Source organism: Malus sylvestris, chromosome 2 (genome assembly GCF_916048215.2).
Source record: "Malus sylvestris chromosome 2, drMalSylv7.2, whole genome shotgun sequence".
Classification (NCBI taxonomy): domain Eukaryota; kingdom Viridiplantae; phylum Streptophyta; class Magnoliopsida; order Rosales; family Rosaceae; genus Malus; species Malus sylvestris.
This window is the reverse complement of record NC_062261.1, coordinates 6,134,405-6,152,804: the sequence shown is the minus strand read 5'-3', so window position 1 is coordinate 6,152,804 and position 18,400 is coordinate 6,134,405. Positions and strand designations below refer to the sequence as shown.

At 37.6% G+C, this 18,400-nt stretch overlaps 1 protein-coding gene across 6 annotated transcripts in view; it reads right to left on the bottom strand.

Annotated features, from left to right (window-relative positions):
• LOC126606028 (UDP-glycosyltransferase 91C1-like) overlaps positions 1-18,400 on the bottom strand; it is a 101,460-nt gene that overhangs the window by 7,698 nt on the left and 75,362 nt on the right. Inside the window, exon 2 of one of the 6 annotated variants that reach the window (XM_050273506.1) lies at positions 11,916-11,956. The exons of the other annotated variants lie outside the window; for them this stretch is intronic. Within the exon in view, the coding sequence (XP_050129463.1) occupies positions 11,916-11,956 (41 nt within the window). The remainder of the gene's footprint in view (positions 1-11,915; positions 11,957-18,400) is intronic. 6 annotated transcript variants of the gene reach the window in all.

The window sequence follows — 18,400 nt, the reverse complement described above, 5'->3', positions numbered from 1 at the left end:
GATAACGTCCATCTAATCAACCACCAATTATATACATATATATATATATATATATGTGTGTGTGTGTGTGTGTGTGTGTGTGTATGTGCGTGTGTGTGTGTGTGTGTGTATATATATATATATATAACAAAGTTTGCACCTTTCCAATGAGTTCGCAGACCTAATGTCGCCAATTATATATATATATATATATATATATATATATATATATATATATATATATATTTATGTATATGGCTGGTAGCCTTTGACACGGCATGCAGGCCATGTCCATCATCAATTCGCTTCATCTACCAACATCCATAAACCTAGCCCTCTTAGGTCTCCTATCTCATCCTCACCTCATCAACAATAGCCATCATCATTCTGATCAAATGAATTTTAAATCCATTTTACTTCCAAGTGCTGTCAGACATCCCAAATCAATTCGAATTGTACTGCTTTTCCGAGACATGAATCGCTTTCTATTTATCTGGTTTAAGAAGACACCGAGATAATTCATATTAAAAGATAATTATGATAAAAACCATAATATTATCTTTTAACAAAATTATCTTCACTTTTCCATTCGACGGTTGATAACTATGCTTACTCAACGACCTTGATTACACGGAGCGATGGTGTAAAATTAGGTCCAAACAACATTTAAATAAAATTATACATATAAGTTTTTATGTTGTAATTATGGTAAAATTTTGATATCTTAAATTTTAAATATATAGTTCTATTTTAATTTTACATAGTTCTTGAATTGTAATTATCACTCTTTATTTGTTTTGGTCAAATCGCATTGAAGACAAACCAAATTTGGGTGTTCTGGGTAGTCACGAAAGCAATGGAAGTCTCCTTGCCTCCCTCCCACATTTTGTAGATTTTATTTATCATTATTTGTAACATTCATGTCATTTATTGATTGAAATTCTCCGCATCACTTTTAATTAGGACTATTAGATATTATCGGCTTTAAAGGTTAAACAAAAGGGTAGTATTTCAAATATAATAATAAATAATAAATTATGAAAGAAATATTTTGTTGCAATCAATAATCAATATAGTAATAAATAATAAGTATGTTTGTACCATACTTGACTAATCCCGGAACTACTGAGCACCGGTCAACGTTATATCGTCAATGACCCATAAGAGTTTCCCTCCAACCAGGAGGCCAATCACAGCGCGACACGTGTCAACATCAAAAGCCAATCATAGCGCGACACGTGTCAACATCGGAAGCCAATCACAACACGACACGTATCAATGTCAGAACAAAGCTAGAAACTCTCTTCTATAAAAGGAGATCATTCCCCCACAATATTTCCTAATATCATTTGTACTAAATCATTCACTAGTACTCACTAAAAGAGAGCTTGAACCTATGCACTTGTGTAAACTCTTCACAATTAATGAGAACTCATCTACTCCGTGGACGTAGCCAATCTGGGTGAACCACGTACATCTGGTGTTTGCTTCCCTGTCCCTATCTATTTACATACTTATCCACACTAGTGACCGGAACAATCTAGCAAAGGTCACAAACTTAACACTTTTTGTTGTACCAAAGTCCTCGCTGATTTTGTGCATCAACAAAGTAATATAATGATTCTAAATATATTAAAAAAAACATAAAAACATCCACCACGGGCTGATGGCGTGGTGAATTTTCAAAAGGTCATGTGGTCGTTTGAAGTAACCACTACGAGCATATTACGTGGTGGTTTTGATATTCCATCATGGGATTAAAGACCGTTGTAGATTATTCACTTTTAACAACGGGCCGGAATCTAACCGTGGTAAATTAATGTTATCTACCACGAGCTACACTTGACCGTGGTAATTGAATAGTTTCTACCACGAGTTATTGATGCCCGTGATGGAATTGACGTGGTAAATATGCTGTTATGCACTAGTAATAGTTTGTTATAACAGAAATGAGAAATGTAACTAATCATAGCCTATGTTTAATTAGTCTTTACTTAAGTTATTAATCAATTATTGACACTGTACAAGTACCCCAATGATTCAATGAAAGATATTTTTCTACACTGTTATAAAAATCTCCGCCTAGCGCCCCGATTAATGCTTATGCATTTGAAAATTAAGAAAGGGCGTCTAGACTTGTTGAGGCGCTCGCCTAGACCTCTTAGACACCGGCCTGACCCATCCAGATCCACCTAGACACCTGCCTAGGTTGCAACTTACTTAGATAAAAAATAGATAACTTTCCTTTTGTATTTTATTGTTTCCAATAAATTGTAAGAGACTTATTGAACGCTTAAATAAACACACATTAAATGTTTACTCCCTATATTTTCATTATGTTTCAATACTTCATAATATATATGTCATTTTATTTTCTAGTTTATGATGAAATTATATATATTTTAAGTATAAACAGACACTTATTTATACGAAATACAATAGACTTACTTAAATCCGCCTAGGCCTCTAGTCCGCCGCCTGACGAGTACCTAGCGTCTTTTAAAACCTTACTTTTTCTAATAGAGATATCTCAGTCTAAATTTATTATTGAGTCAATTTGTTTGGGCTCTTGCTTTTAGCCCCTTTTTTCAACATAAAAAGTAGCTTTAGGCCAAATTATTGGATTGCTTTATGGTGTGAGATATTAATTAACATCTAAACACTTAAATGAATCAATCATGGTGCAGGTGATTCATATGTGGAGGTTAGTTTAATGGTAATGGGAAATATGAGACTAGTGTTCAAAGGAAAGGGATCGTCGCCGGATTCTTTTCCTGAGGATCATAGGGATTTCGTGATCGTGATCGTTCATCGTACATCGTAAGGTTAGTTTTCATTAGGTACTATTTATATTTAATTTTAAATTTTAAAATGATTTTTGACCGCACAATGTACGATGAACGGTCACGTTCGTGGATCATTTTCCGTGTTCGAATGAGGGAAGATGAGTTAATATGATTAAGATAGTCAACAATTGGATTCCATTTTCTGTTGTAACCAAAATACAAAGTAAAATACAGAGTGAAAATCATTTTCCATACCAAACTGTAAAGATCATTACAAGAAAATTCGAGAATTCTTCTATGATTATGACGTTCGAAAACGGACTTATCCAACATCTCACAAGCCACTAGATTTTAATTAGCTTTAATATCAATTATTGACACACATGATTTGGGTGCACAACTATTGACATACTTTAGGTTTTCCTGTTTCAAATTGGATAATCTCTTACATTTTAGGATTTAAGTACCAAACTATGGTGTCAAATGATAGTGTGTGTATGTGTGAGTGTGTGTGTATGTATGTATCTTCTTATATGTTGTTGAGAGAGATAGAGGTTTAAGGATGGTAGGTGATAGATAGAGAGTGAGCACACAAAGCTTCTGACATGGATTTATGCAAGAAAAGAACCACGTGTGCTAACTCTCTTATGTCACCTTCTTTACAAACCTCTATAAGAATCTATATATCCGATCGTAGATGTAGCCACGTATACATGTTGAACTAAATGAAACAAGTACCTTCTCCGTCCTCTTCTCTTTGTCGCTAGGGTTAATTAAGGAAGTTGATTTGTGCAAAACAGAGGGTTAGGAGGGTTAACTTATATAGGATCAGATGCGTTGATCTGTCTTTGACTCCTTGGTAAAGATATGTTAAATTTCTTCCCCTTGAATGCTATTGGAAACCGGCAACCAATCACTTGCCCTGAAATGCAAGAGATTATTGCTTACGTCTACCACTTACGTGTTTAATAGTTCATGCATGCATGTAACCAAGTTATATGCATATCGTTCACCTACTAGAATCAAGATTTGATGGTGCCGAGATTGGCGTAACTTCTCACTTTGGTTCATAATATTGAAAATTAATATAATTGGTTCTTGAGTTTGTACATCTTGAATCATTTTGGTCATTTCATGAAAAATATGTCAATATTCTCGTTAAGTGGAGGGTTGGTTTGACAAAAATACCCTTGAAAAGTGGTCACGTGGTCATTTACGTGACAATTTAACGAGAATATTAAAAGACTTTTCAAGAAGGACCAAAATGATTTACAGTTGATAAACTCAGAGTCCACTTCTCTCAATTTTCATTGTCATGGACCAAATTGAAGAGTTATGTCAATATCAGGGACCATTTTAGCTAAAAATCATAAACTAATGTTCAGTTTAATGGTATTTTTATTAGCTCGTCAGATATATTATCAATGCGAAAATCAAGGTAAGGAAATATTAGAACTTTGACAAGGGTAATTTCATATATCGTCATTAAAGCTAGCAATAATTGTACACGATCGGTTAATATGACTCAAATTCAGCCTGCAAAATTTCAATACACATATGACTATGTGAATCTAGTTTAACGGGTAGTGTGAATAACGGTAAAATACCATTAGCGACCCGTTAGTTAATAAATCGCGTTGAAAGATGTTTTAAATTCGATTAGTACTCCTCACCCAAGATGGCACAAAAGTAGCATCCATAAAACGTATATGCTTATTGTGTTACATATAAAACAAACTTAACCTGCACCAGCTGGAAGCTGGAACCATGGAAATTGCTGGATTTGCATAAGTCACTGCAAAAACATAGGCAGAGAGATCGACGTCATTCTTTTATATCATGCTTGAGTGCTCCTCTTTTTTTTTGGTAAAATTGGGGGTGAAAAGACCCAAGAAAAACAACTAACAAAACGGGTACGAGGAAACCCAACAACATCCTCAAAGATCAACCTATCCACTAGAGGAGGAGGCTCATAAAAAACAGAGTAAATTGTAGCTATGGTCCCTTAACTTTAACTCAATTGGAGCAATAGTCCCTCAACTAAAAATCCATTACCTTTGGTCCCTCAACTTATCAAAACATGCAGCTATGGTCCCTCAACTAAAAATTCATTACCATTGGTCCCTGAACTTTAATTCAAGTGGAGAAATGGTCCTTTAACTTTAACCCAATTGTAGCAATGGTCCTTCCAATATAACTCGTTTTGACAAATTTTTTGACATAGTTGACGAAAAGAACCATAAGTATACACTTTGATGAGTTGAGGGACCCTAATTATATAAATGGTCGTTCCAACATAGCTTATTTTGACAAAATTGATGAAAATGACTATAGCTACACATTTTGATAAGTTGAGGGACCAATGGTAATGGATTTTTAGTTGAGGGACCATTGCTCCAATTTGATTAAAGTTGAGGGACCATTTGTACAATTTACTCTAAAAAACATGAAGACCAATGTCAAACTTATGGCCTAAATCTGCCATACCATTAGCCACTCTATTCTTCTCACGATAAACATGTGAAACCGAGCAAATCCAATCCCTGCTCAATAACTCCCGGCAAGCAGTAATGAGATGAGCAAGAGGGTCCATAGAGGAATTAAAATCCATTACTAAAGTAACAGCTACAACGGAGTCCATTTCAACAAACACTTTTCTATAACCCAATCTCAAAGCAAGAGACAAACCATGAAGAAGACCCCATAACTCAGCATTAAGCACACTCCCCACACCAATATTTATGGTGAAACCAGCAATCCACACACCTGCAGCAGCACGTAAAATCCCACCAGCACTAGAGCACCCCTTGCCACTCTTCCTACTACCATCCACATTCATCTTGACATAATTAGGATGAGGATCCCAAGCTAAAAAAAATCCTACTCTTTACAGGCTTAGCACCAAAATTTTGCACCTCAAACCACTCTTTAGCAGCTTTAAGAATGAGAACCTGAGGTTGACTTGGGAAAATGAAATCAAACGCAAAAATGCTTAAATTCCTCCATTTCCATAACCACCAACAAGCAAAGGCAAAAACACCCCACCAAGGCAGATTATGGCGGAGCAATCTTCTCAAAAAAAAGATTCACTCTCATCCAATCATGAAAGTCAATACCAACCATCACAAAAGTCACAATAGGAATTATTAGTCATACCTCTCTTAGCTCTATTTTCATTGCAAAGCAATATCCCATGCAGAGTCAGCCATAAAAAAATGAAGCACTCGATGAGGTAGCTTAAGCTTCCATATATCACTCCAACTCTAATCGGCAAAAACTTCATCATCAATACTTGCAAGATAAGCTGATTTAACACTAAAAATTCCATCATTTGAAAGCTTCTAAATAATACAATCACTATCTCCATCATTGAGGCCAATAGGAATAACAAAAATCTTCCAAACATATTCCTCCGAAAGAACATCTCTCAAGGCAGAAATATTCCAACAATTACCATAGCAAAAGTCTATAACCTTTAAAGCTTTAGCAGAAACATCCAAAGGAATCAAGGCCTTATCAGCGAGAATGCCATCATCAAGCCAGGCATCAAACCAAAAACTACTATTAGCACCTGAGCCAACCCTCCAAATAAGACCATTTTTCAACAATTGACCACCATAAACCACAGCCCTCCAAGAGCTAGAAGCTACCCTACCAGTTGGCCATTTGAGAATATCAGAATTCACCCCGCTTAAGTACTTACCTCTAAAAGTTCTAGCCCAAATACCATTATCCTGTTGTAAGAAACGCCAATTGGACTTGGCCAAAAGAGCAGCATTCATGTACTTCATTCTTTTAAGATCCAAACCACCTTTGTTCTTCCGAAGACAAACAGAACTCCATCTAACCAAACAAATTCTACTTTTGACTTCAGAAGAAACCCACGAAAATTTCCTATTCAACCCATCAATTAAATCACAAGTGCTAACTGGGAGCTTGGTTGTCTGCATCACATAAACTGGAATGGCTCAAATAACAGCTTGAATAAGAGTAATTCTTCCAGCAAGAGACTTTAGAGTGTTGGCTTTCCATGCAAAGAGTATACTCTGAACCTTGTTAACAACCTCCATATAGGTGTTGGAATTAATTCTAGAATGAATTAAAGGCAAACCTAGATACTTTCCCAAGTCCTGAACAATTGGAGAACCACAAATTTCGCTAATTAGATCAGCAACACAGTTGTTCACATTAGAATATCAAAAAATTTGAGACTTCTCAAAGCTAATTTGTTGCTCAGACAAACAACAAAATCTGTCCAAACAACGTTTAACCACTTTAGCTTGAGAAATAGAAGCCTCGCTAAAGAGAATAATATCATCTGCAAAAAACAAATGCAAAATGGCAAGCCCCTTTTTAGCCACTTTGACAGGCTTCCAACATTTATTAGAGACAGCTTCACTGATAAGATGCCCAACTTCTCCACACATAACACAAATAGATACGGAGATAGAGGATCATTGACTGCTCCTTCTTTTAATTGTTAATTACTACTAGAGTTGATGCTTTTATTTTTAATACAATGTCCCCATATCTTCAAAATTTTAATGTTTAAATGGAGCCAATGTCCCTTTCAAGTCCAATATTCTGTTGATTTGGTGTCTATTAATAATTGGCATTTACAAAATAGGACTTGAGCGACGCTAGAGACACCAGCTAGTCCTCTTTTCAAAAAAGAAGAGACACCAACTTACGCCGTAATTTTTTTTCTTATTCATGTTTTATTTATTTATTTACAGAAGTGAGCAGCAGCGGATCTAAAGAACCTTTTTAAGGGGGGAGGGTGGGGAATGGGGGAAATGAGAATAGTACGCGCAACACACGAAATTGTTTGGGCAGAATAACACGCAAATTAGCATTTCATTAAGTCTGGGTAAGCCGAAGGTCATTTATCAAGTCATATTGCATACCTGTCAATAGATGCAAACAACTTTCGAACGAGCATGTTGACTGATGTTAATAGCATTTGAGCGAGCATGTTGACTCCAACATATGCTGAGTGAGTCTATCCCGAAAATGCCAGTAGCAACGCATACAAAAGCATGAGCCTAACAGATACCATGCCTAATGTAATTCGTTGAGCAATTGGATAACAGCTTTCAAGACATCTCAGGTTTAGAAAGAGCATCACCTAGCTTTTCCGTGAAGGTTTTTTGAGCTTTGGGGGGGGGGGGGGGGGGGTCAGCTGACCCACATAGGGGTGGGTTAAAAAAACCAAAAATCGAAAAAAACCAAGAACCAAACAGGACCGAGGTCGAAAACTGTCAAACCGAACCGAACCGATATATATTTAATTATTTTTTCTATAATATTTTAATTATAAAAATCATAAAAATTAAAAAAAAAATCTTTGAAATCCTGGAGGCATGAAGGTTCGAACCTATGCGAACCACATTGAAAAGTTTCACTAAAACCAACTTGGGAACAGGTTTTGTTATGATTGTATGACTAAATTATTTATAAAGATTGAAATTTATAGTCTTTTGTGGAATTAGAAATCAACAAAACCCTAGCCACTAGTTGTAGTAGCCACACCTTTTCTATTTTTCATTCCCTTTTTCTCTATCTCGTCCTCTGCGCCTCCAGACTCATCCATGTCCATGCCTCCAATTTCTCCATTCTTCTCCATTCTTCTCTCTCAGTTTCTCAATCTTCTCACTCCAGGGTAAGATCTCCAGTCTCTCTTATTTATTTTATCGATTTATGGGTTTTTTTACGGTAAATTCTAGAAAGGGAGACTGAAATTTTGGTGTAAATTTATGGTTGTTCGTATTGCAGATTTGTTTGATTTTTGTGTTGTGGGTTTGTTAGTCATTTGTGGGTAGGGGTGGGCATGGTCCGGTTCGGCCCAGTTCCATCCTCAAAATGAAACCGAAACCGGAAAATTTCAATGGTTCAATTCGATGCGGTTCCACTTAAATTTATTACTAAAACCATATGGTTTGGTTCATGACGGTTCCAGTTTGGTTCATGCCGGTTTACGGTTCTAACCAAAATTATATATATGTTTGAGTTTCCACTACTAGATATACAAGATTTATGACCGGAGGATAGAAAGTGTGCATATAAATATAAATCAAAAGATAGAAAGGCTCATATCAAGACCAAAGTGTCGATCTTAAACTAAAACTAAAATGTACATAATGCATAATCTACTGTAAAAGAATGGAGAGAAATAATGTAGGGGGAGAAAAGTGATAAAACAACAAAGGAGGGGGAAAGAAGTGAAGAAAAATATTAGGCTTATGCACATGGTCTTCTTGGAAAAATGTCTTATTTATGTAAAAATAATAATTTATATTAAAAGCGATTCGGTCCGGTTCCTCCGGTTCTTAATATTTCCAAACTGGAACTGTTTGAAACGATTCGGTTTGTCTGGTTTAGACTTTTTTGGTCAAGGCAGTTTTTTATGGTTTTTGTGTCACGGTTCGATTAGGTTTTCCAGTTTAGCGGTTTTTCTGCCCACCCCTATTTGTGGGTTTGTGTTGTGGGTTTGTATTGCAGATATGTTTTCAAGTTTTGGTTCTTAAAGGATATTTCTTTATGATTATTGTTTGATGATTTGCTGGGAGCAGATTTTCATGGAGGGATTGGTTAGAACTCATGTTGAAGATTTGTTGTATTCTTGTTACCCCGACTACAGGATTATTCAACATTAAGGACTTTAGGATTTACAAAGGTTTCTGTTCGTATTGCAAATATTGATGAGTTGTTTGATGCAGCCATCATTGCGAGTCGCCCCAGTTTGAATTCAAGCACCAATATACAGATTAAAAAAAAAAATAATAACGGAAAAAACCAAACAGAACCAAAATTTCAATTCGGTTTCGATTTTGACGAAAAACCAAACCGATTGGAACCGAACCCAGCCCAAGACCCACATAGTCCCAAGGTTAATATGCCATTGGAAGTGATAGAGTTGTTTATGCCCACTTTAAAACTTGTTTGTTTACATCAAGCAAGAAATTTCTACATTAGTTGATAAATAGAAGTCGATGAAATGTTGACGACTAAATAACATCATTTTTTGACATTTCAAATTCTTATAAGGTTATACATTATCTATCAAACGTTGCCCCACTCTCATTTCGCCAATAACTCTTTTTCAAATTATGAATTCAATTTTCCATTATATTCTCGGCAACCAAACAGAGAGTTGGGCAACAATCAGAGATTCAGTTACAAGGAAAATAGGAAGTACGTACATGGAGTTGGGATTGAGTTGATTTTGGGGATGACATGGACTAAAGACGAAACGATCTGCTTTTCACGACGCGTCAGCTTCCCAGGCTCCTGTCGCTATTTACCGCCACCGCTGCTGATGTCATCGTCACCACACTAGAGAGCAACTGCCGCCCGCGCTACGAGATTCAGCCGCCTCTCTGTCTCTTTGGGTCAACGCCGCCTTTACTTCTCTTTTAGGATGAGCGTGTAATGGTACATGCAATGAATGTGAGAGGAAACTATATTTACTTCGTATAATGATATTTTTTTTACCCAAAAATGTGATAGGTAGTGATTGCGGAGAATCTCAAAGTAAGGACTATTTGATGTTACTCTTGGTTAATATTTTAAGATATTGTGCTAAAAACATAAAACGATAAAAAGTCTCATCTTTCTTAGCATTTTTTGTGATTTGCATCACATGTTATCCTATAACTGAGTACAAATGTACAACTGATATATAGGACTTTCAAACAGTTTTTTTTTTTTTTTTTTGTTTTTGTTTTTTTGTTTAAGAGAAACAGTAGTGGTTTTATTGAGATTGAGAAAAGCTCATACAAATTCTAAGAGGACATCCACAATCAAGTCTGGAGGCTACTTAAACAACCAAAAATCAAAGGTAGAAGAAATAGCCAACTCGATCATACGGTGTGCCGCGACATTGGTGGAACGGCAAACATAGCAAACTTTTATTTAGTTATTATTGCAAGCAAACTTTTACAATTTAAGAGAGGAAAGGGATCCTCTCCGGATTTCTTCCACCTAATTATCCTTATCAAACAATCCGGACCCTTGAAATTTGATCAAACGGCTAAAGTTATTATAACTTTTAGAGTGAGCCTCTGTTTTTAGTTGTTGAATCAAATTTCAATAATCCAAATTATTTAATGAAGAGGATTAGGTCAAAGGGATCTGTAGAGGATCCTTTTCCTTTATGAGAGGCCAATTCAATGACACCTTTTTTATGGTAGAAAAGATCAATAACAAACTAAAAAGTAAAGCAACCTATCTAATTATCCCAACTAAGAGGCACCAACACATATGAAATCTACAAAGTTGATTAGGAGACAATTTTTCAGTATGCCAGCAACAAAACTTGGTACACTAAGTGTCATAATATAATAAATTGAAAGTTTTCAAATATCTAACTGCTTGTATTATAACACTTGATGTACCGATGCGTATTCCTTATTCAATGAAAAATTTCTTGTTGAATAGGTGGAAATGGGCCAAGTTTCATGGACCCGAGTGAACTCGTCCAAGCACTTGTTGTTCAACTCTACGTTGCCAAATATCTTGGATATGGATCTTTTCGAGGCAACTGGTCGGGATCCTCCTGACCAGTGTTCGTGGACCGTTGGATTTTTATCCAACGGCTACAAACAGGGCGGGACCTCTAAAAGTTATAATAATTGTAGCCGTTGGATAAAAATCTAACAGTCCACGAATACTGATCAGGAGAATCCCGACCAGTTGCCTCGGAGATGATCCAAATCCAAATATGTCCTTCATGCCCCATGCATTTGACCTTAGAGAGATTATATTCACACACCCTAAATTACTTCTCTCACACCTTTTTAATTTTTTAATATTTTTTTATCAAGTGTTAGTGGTGTGTAGAAAATATTAAAAAATTAAAAAGGTGTGAGAGAAGTAATTTGAGGTGTGTGAATATAATCTCTCTTGACCTTATTGATTCACCTTCTTTCTCCACCATCACTCGACTAGTCACCTCGGCTACTGAGTCACTCGTAAACGACCCGTTTCTAGTGCATTAATCTCGCGATCAACCCTTGGTCCGAATTCGCACTTGAAAACAAATCAAAACATGCCCGAACTCTAGTGCCTCGACAACAGAACTCCAACCGCAATGAGTTAGGAAACCCCCAACCGAGGAATGACCTAGAATCTTAAGTTGTGGTGCCCAACCCCTCAATACCAAGCCTCGATCCTCCACTCGAGTTTGAAATCTGAGTGGAATGATCTCAGGCCCCAACACGCCCTCCACTAACGGGCGATTGTTGAACACCCAAATAAAGGGCAACCCGGATTTCTCTATCCCATGTGCCAACTCGTGCATGTAAACCACCGAGTTCGGTTTCTTATTTTCGAGCCACTCTCTCTACACTTCCCATTTCTCATCCTCAGCCGTCTTCAGGAAATCCAAGGGGTTAACCAACCCACTTTGAACCCTCGTAGATCCCCCATCTGTGGCTCTCCTATTTAATATACGACATCTGTTTGAGCCATAAGCAATCCCTAATTTAATTCTCCATTCCATGTATCAGAACAAGCAAAGAAGAAGATGGTGAAGAATTCGACCAAAAAACGAAAAATGGTGAAGAAAGAAAAACAATAAATCACAAAACCTATTGTATTTTTTCAATAAGTAATGATATTCATACTATGTTTTTATACTACATTTTCTTACCACCTTAGGTGGCATTTGATGTGGACAGCCACATCATTTGAATTAATCAGATTTTTAAATGTAGTTCATTATTTAATAAACTAATAATTAAGAAAAACTAGTTAATTAAATGATGATTGTGGCGTACAAGGAGTCTTTCTCCTTCATTTCCTTGGGTTTTATAAATTTTTCAAATAATATGGATGTCCACATCAGATGCCACCTAAGGTAGTATAGAAATGTGGTATAAAAACATGGTATGAATAGCATTACTCTTTTTCAATTGAATTTTATGATTTTTAACATTTTTAAATAATTAAATTTTCTTAATTATCAATATTAAATTAATTTTGTAATCCAGTTGGGTGAGGGGTGGGCTCCATGCTTGCCAACTAACATTTAATAGAAAAGTTGACAGAAAAATTGACGGATATATAATATTGCAACGAGTTAATAAGTTGATGTATGATATTGAAATGTTTAAAAGATGTGATTATTATGAGACACAAAGTTGAGGTAGTATTATGTAATTTACATTGCAAGCAAAACATGAACGTTGTGAGAAAATGGGTGGAAAGGGCGGATCCCTTTTCACCAAATCTACTAAGTTCGAGATCTGAGCTATTGAAATTTGATCTAACGGCTACAGTTATTATAACTTTTAAAGGAACCCCCTATTTATAGCCGTTGGATTAAATTTCAACTGCCTGGATCCTGGATTTTGTGGAAATGGATTCGGAGAGGATAAAAATAATTTATCTATTGTTCAAATTTTAGGATAAAAATTTACCTATTCTTATTTAACAACAATGTTTCCGCAATTTTATTTTTGTATGAATATAATTTACCTACTTTTTACTTTTATATGAAACTAGTTTACCAACTGTGACAAATGTATCTACAATTTGATACAAAAAAAAATTTACCTTTTTTTTTACAACAATAATGTATCTAGAATTTTATTTTTGTATGAACATAATTTACCTACAATTTAACTTTTCAAAAAATGTATCTTCGATTTTATGTTTAACTATTATTGTTGATGCACAAAATCAGCGAGGACTTTGGTACAACAGAAAGTGTCAGGTTTTGTGACCTTCGCTTGGTTGCTTCGGTCACTAGTGAGGATAAGTACGTAAATGAATAGAGACAGAGAAGCAAACACAGGATGTACGTGGTTCACCCAGATTGGCTACGTCCACGGAGTAGAGGAGTTCTCATTAATTGTGAAGGGTTTACACAAATACATAGGTTCAAGCTCTGGTTTAGTGAGTTCTAGTGAATAGTTTAGTACAAAATGACATTAGAGATTATTGTGGGAGAATGATCCCTATTTATAGAAGAGAGTTTCTAGTTTTGTTCTAATATTGACACGTGTCGTGTTGTGATTGGCTTCTGATGTTGACACGTGTCGTGCTGTGATTGGCTTCTGATGTCGACACGTGTCGCATTGTGATTGGCCTTCTGGTTGAAGGGAAACTCTTCTAGGTCCTTGACGGTATAACGTTGACCGGTGCTCAGTAGTTTCGGGATTAGTCAAGTATGGTACAAACAGTGCTCCCCTAAGTTCCCGAGTGAGGGAAGCTCCTCGGTTGGGGACTTGCAAGATCCAAGCCGCTGAGTAATCACGAAACTTCTAAGTACCGAGGTGTGGTATCGTCTTCACTTGCCTTATCTTTCTCATAGGTAGATGTGGCATCTTCTCTGGAAGTACGCTTCCTCTATTCAGGGGTGGTATCTTTAACCGATGAAGATGCACAAGGTAATGTATCAATTTCACTTGAAGCTTACTTGTAGTTTCGGGCTTGGTCAAGTGCGATACAAACCCTATAGTAGGAGTTCCCCAAGTCACCGAGCTAGGAGATCTGCCGAAAGAGGTGACAAACAAGGTAAGCAGTCAAACTTCCAAGCAAGCAACCCAGGATCAGAGGTTTGACTTCGGCTTCCGGTTGATTGTTCTCCTTCTCCTTGTCTCTCATTCAACTGCCAGGATAAGGAGAAGCAAATGGATAAGAGATGATATGAGATACTTTTGCTTTTGAAGAAGTAACTTTCCACAAGCTTATTCTTGAACTGTGCTGGAGGGTTTTCTGGTTCCCTCCAGAGTATAAGGCCGACTCAAGAATTTGAGGGTCAAAACAAGTCCATCAAATCTAGAGTACGTTCGACCTTGATGATATAGGATACTTTTGCTGTTGACGGAATAGTGAATGTGGTATGGAAAGGTGTCGTGATGTAGTGATCTGTTTCAGCTCATCGTTGACCCTTCTGCTTCAATCTTTTGCATGGCAGAAGTGGTGTGCAACCTTTGCATGTAAATGGTCATTCAGAACATTCCTTCATAGTGACTCATCCACGCTTGGCAGCTTCAGTGTAAAGAGCCAATATCTGATCAACTGTCATGAGGTATTTGCCGGTGGAATTCGTGACTTTGACAGCAGTTGAGGATGAGTACTCGAGAGCAATGCTAAGTAAGCAACCAGGCAAAGGTTCCAGGCAGTCAGTTCCAGATTGGAGGTTTGATTTCAGGTTCCGACTGACTGCTCTCTTTCTCTTTGTCTTGCAGGTGTGGACAAGGACAAAGACAAAGACAAGGAGAAAGCATGATATGGGATACTCTTGCTTTCGACCCTGATGATATGAGATACTCTTGTTCTTGGTGTGGCTTATTTGCTGAGGTATTATCGGGGGGAAATAAAGCTGAGTATTTCGAGAGGTTATGTTGAGGGTGCCTTCTCGAATGCGAGAAATGATTGAGCATTTTTGCATGTTTGTCTATCCGTGGAGGAGGGAAGTCGACATATTATAGGAATTTCCCAATAGTAAGTAGTAATGCTATTCCTTTACCCTCCTTGGTTACAGCAATGTAGTGGGAGCTGCCATCTTCACGTGTTTTAACTTTGTCAGAGCACTTTGAAAAAGTGGTATGTGGTATCTGGAAAGCTGATGTTGCGTGTGAAGATTACAGACAAGCTTTATCTAAGGAAATCTGGCTCTCAAATTTCTGAGAGATGTGCCTCTTCGGTTTTCGAACAAACAATCTCGTCGGGGATCTGGCTCTCGAGATTCGGAAAGCGGTGCCGCTTCGGTTTTTGAGAAAGTAATTATGTTGAGAGTCTTTTCTCGAATGTGAGTAAAGGTTGGACGTTCTTGCCAGCCTGTCTTGCCATTGAACACGGAGGTCGACACACATAAGGACTTTCCAGTTGTCAAGCAGTGGTGCTGTTCCTTTACCCTTGTGGGTAATAGTAGGGTAGCTGGAACTTCGAAATTCTCGTGCCTAAACTTTGTCAGAGATCTTTGGCAAAGTTATACGTGGTACCCGAGGAGTTGATGGTGCGTGTGGAGAGTGGTGATTGAACAGTAAGATTCACGTGCTTTCTACTTCACCAGAAATCTTCGATAGATTGCCCGTAATTTCCGCAAAGCTGAGTGTGCATGTGACAGGTGCTGACGAGGCTGAAAAAGTAGGTGCTTCTTCGATTTCTTAGATCGGCCCTCGTGGTCTCTGAGCAGCCCAGCTTTTGAGAAAGGAAGCGCCTTTTCGATTTTTGAGATCAGCCCTCGTGGTCTCTGAGCAGCCCAGCTTTTGAGAAAGCAAACGCCTCTTCGATTTCTGAAGCTCCGTCGAGTGCAGATTTTTATAGAGGTTGGCATTAAGTTCCACAGCACACTTGAATCCCTACCAGTAGAAGCTCCCTTCTTGCACTTCTAAGATCTTGATTTGTCTGACCTCTTCCCTCTTCAACACATTTGAAAATGTCTGGACCCTCCGACCGTCGTTTTGACTTGAACCTTGGAGAAGAGACAGCCACGCCTTCTCCAGACAACATATGGCGTCCATCCTTCATATCCCCTACTGGTCCTCTTACCGTTGGGGATTCTGTGATGAAGAATGATATGACCGCTGCAGTGGTGGCCAGGAACCTTCTCACTCCCAAAGATAACAGACTACTTTCCAAACGGTCTGATAAGTTGGCTGTTAAGGACTCTCTGGCTCTTAGTGTTCAGGGTGCAGGTTCTGTGTCTAATATGGCCCAACGCCTATTTGCTAGAACCCGCCAAGTTGAATCATTGGCTGCTGAAGTGATGAGTCTCAAACAGGAGATTAGAGGGCTCAAGCATGAGAATAAACAGTTGCACCGGCTCGCCCATGACTATGCTACAAACATGAAGAGGAAGCTTGACCAGATGAAGGAATCTGATGGTAAGGTTTTACTTGATCATCAGCGGTTTGTGGGTTTGTTCCAAAGGCATTTATTACCTTCGTCTTCTGGGGCTGTACCTGGTAATGAAGCTTCAAATGATGAACCTCCAATGCCTCCTCCTTCTGGGGTTTTGTCAAGTACTGAGGCTCCGGATAACCACCCTCCGGTGCTTTCTCTTTCTGGGGCTCTACCGACTGCTGAGACTTCCCCTAAGCAATCTTTGTGAAGGCTCCCTTTTGTTTGTTTATTTTGACTCATGTATATGTACATATTTGTGGCTTATCGAAAATATTAATAAATAAGCTTTGCTTCATTTCAACATATTGTGTTAAATACACCAAAGCCTTCTTCAGAAAGTTCTTTGAATTTTTTCTTTTGTTGAAACTTGTATTGTTGAAGCTTTATGAGTGAAGCATGTAGTTTGAGGTAGTGTTCCCTTAATTTCCCGAGTGAGGAAAACTTCTCGGTTGGAGACTTGAAAAATCCAAGTCACTGAGTGGTTGTGAGACTGCCGAGTACTAAGGTGCAGTAGCATATGGTGGGAGTCCCCCAAGTCTTCAGGCGAAGAGAGTTGCCGAATGAGGTGTCTCGCTTGTTACTAATTTGTCAAAGTAACGAATCCTTGTTTCGATGTCACACATTCGTATATGCCTTATCTAAAAATATTTCCAACTTTTGTGTGTTTGATGCTGCATGCTATTGACTAGACAAGATCAAGTGCAATTAGTAGCTTTTCTCTCTTTTTCATCTTTTCTTTGGTGGAATTGCTTTTCGTTTCCACTAATCAGCCTGAGTGGATGCAAGATAACACCATTCTCTATAGCTCAGATTGCAAAGTCGTCTTCATGAAAGTTGTTCCTTATCTTGTGAACTACAACATATCCAAATTTGAGATCCATCGGAGTAGTACAACTTCAGAAATTCAGGTATGATGAGTAACTGTTCATCAATTTTCTGTTAACCCGTCAGACTTGTTGTGAGCTTCGAAACTCCATTTTCTCTTGTTCAGATCAACATACTTTCTGCATCGAAGTTGTTCCTCTTCGTCGCTTCCATAACATATCAAAAATTCAGAACAAACTAACGGTTGAATATTTCCAGATCTTCGAAACACCGCAGCAGCTTTGAAGCTTGCAGAAATCTGTCCGTCATGTTTGGAGCTTCAACACTCTAACTTCCGTCGCTCAAATAGAAACATTTCCTTCATGAAAGTTGTTCATCTGCTCAAGAACTATAAGATGTCCAAAATTCAGCTCCACTGGAATTAGCTTCGCACTATTGTGATGAAGAGTGTGTGAAGCTTTTGTATGTTTTGGTGTTGAAATTTGGTATTGTAAGTGAAGTTTTGGAGTTGAAGCTTGATAGGTGAAGCTTTGGTGTTGAAGCTTTATAGGTGAAGCTTTGGTGTTGAAGCTTTATAAGTGAAGTTTTGGTGTTGAAGCTTTATAGGTGAAGCTTTGGTGTTGAAGGGTTGAAGCTTTATAGGTGAAGCTTTTGTTGAAGCTTTATAGGTGAAGCTTTGGGGTTGAAACTTTATAGGTGAAGCTTTGTGTTGAAGCTTTATAGGTGAAGCTTTGAGGTTGAAACTTTATAGGTGAAGCTTTAGTGTTGAAGCTTTATAGGTGAAGCTTTTGTTGGCACCATAAATTGATTGTGCTTCGCACTATCTTGATGAACATAGTGCGAAGCTTTTGAGATTGATACTTGTCCTCCATTGATGAAGCTTTTGTTGGCACCATAAATTGATTGTGCTTCGCACTATCTTGATGAACATAGTGCGAAGCTTTTGAGATTGA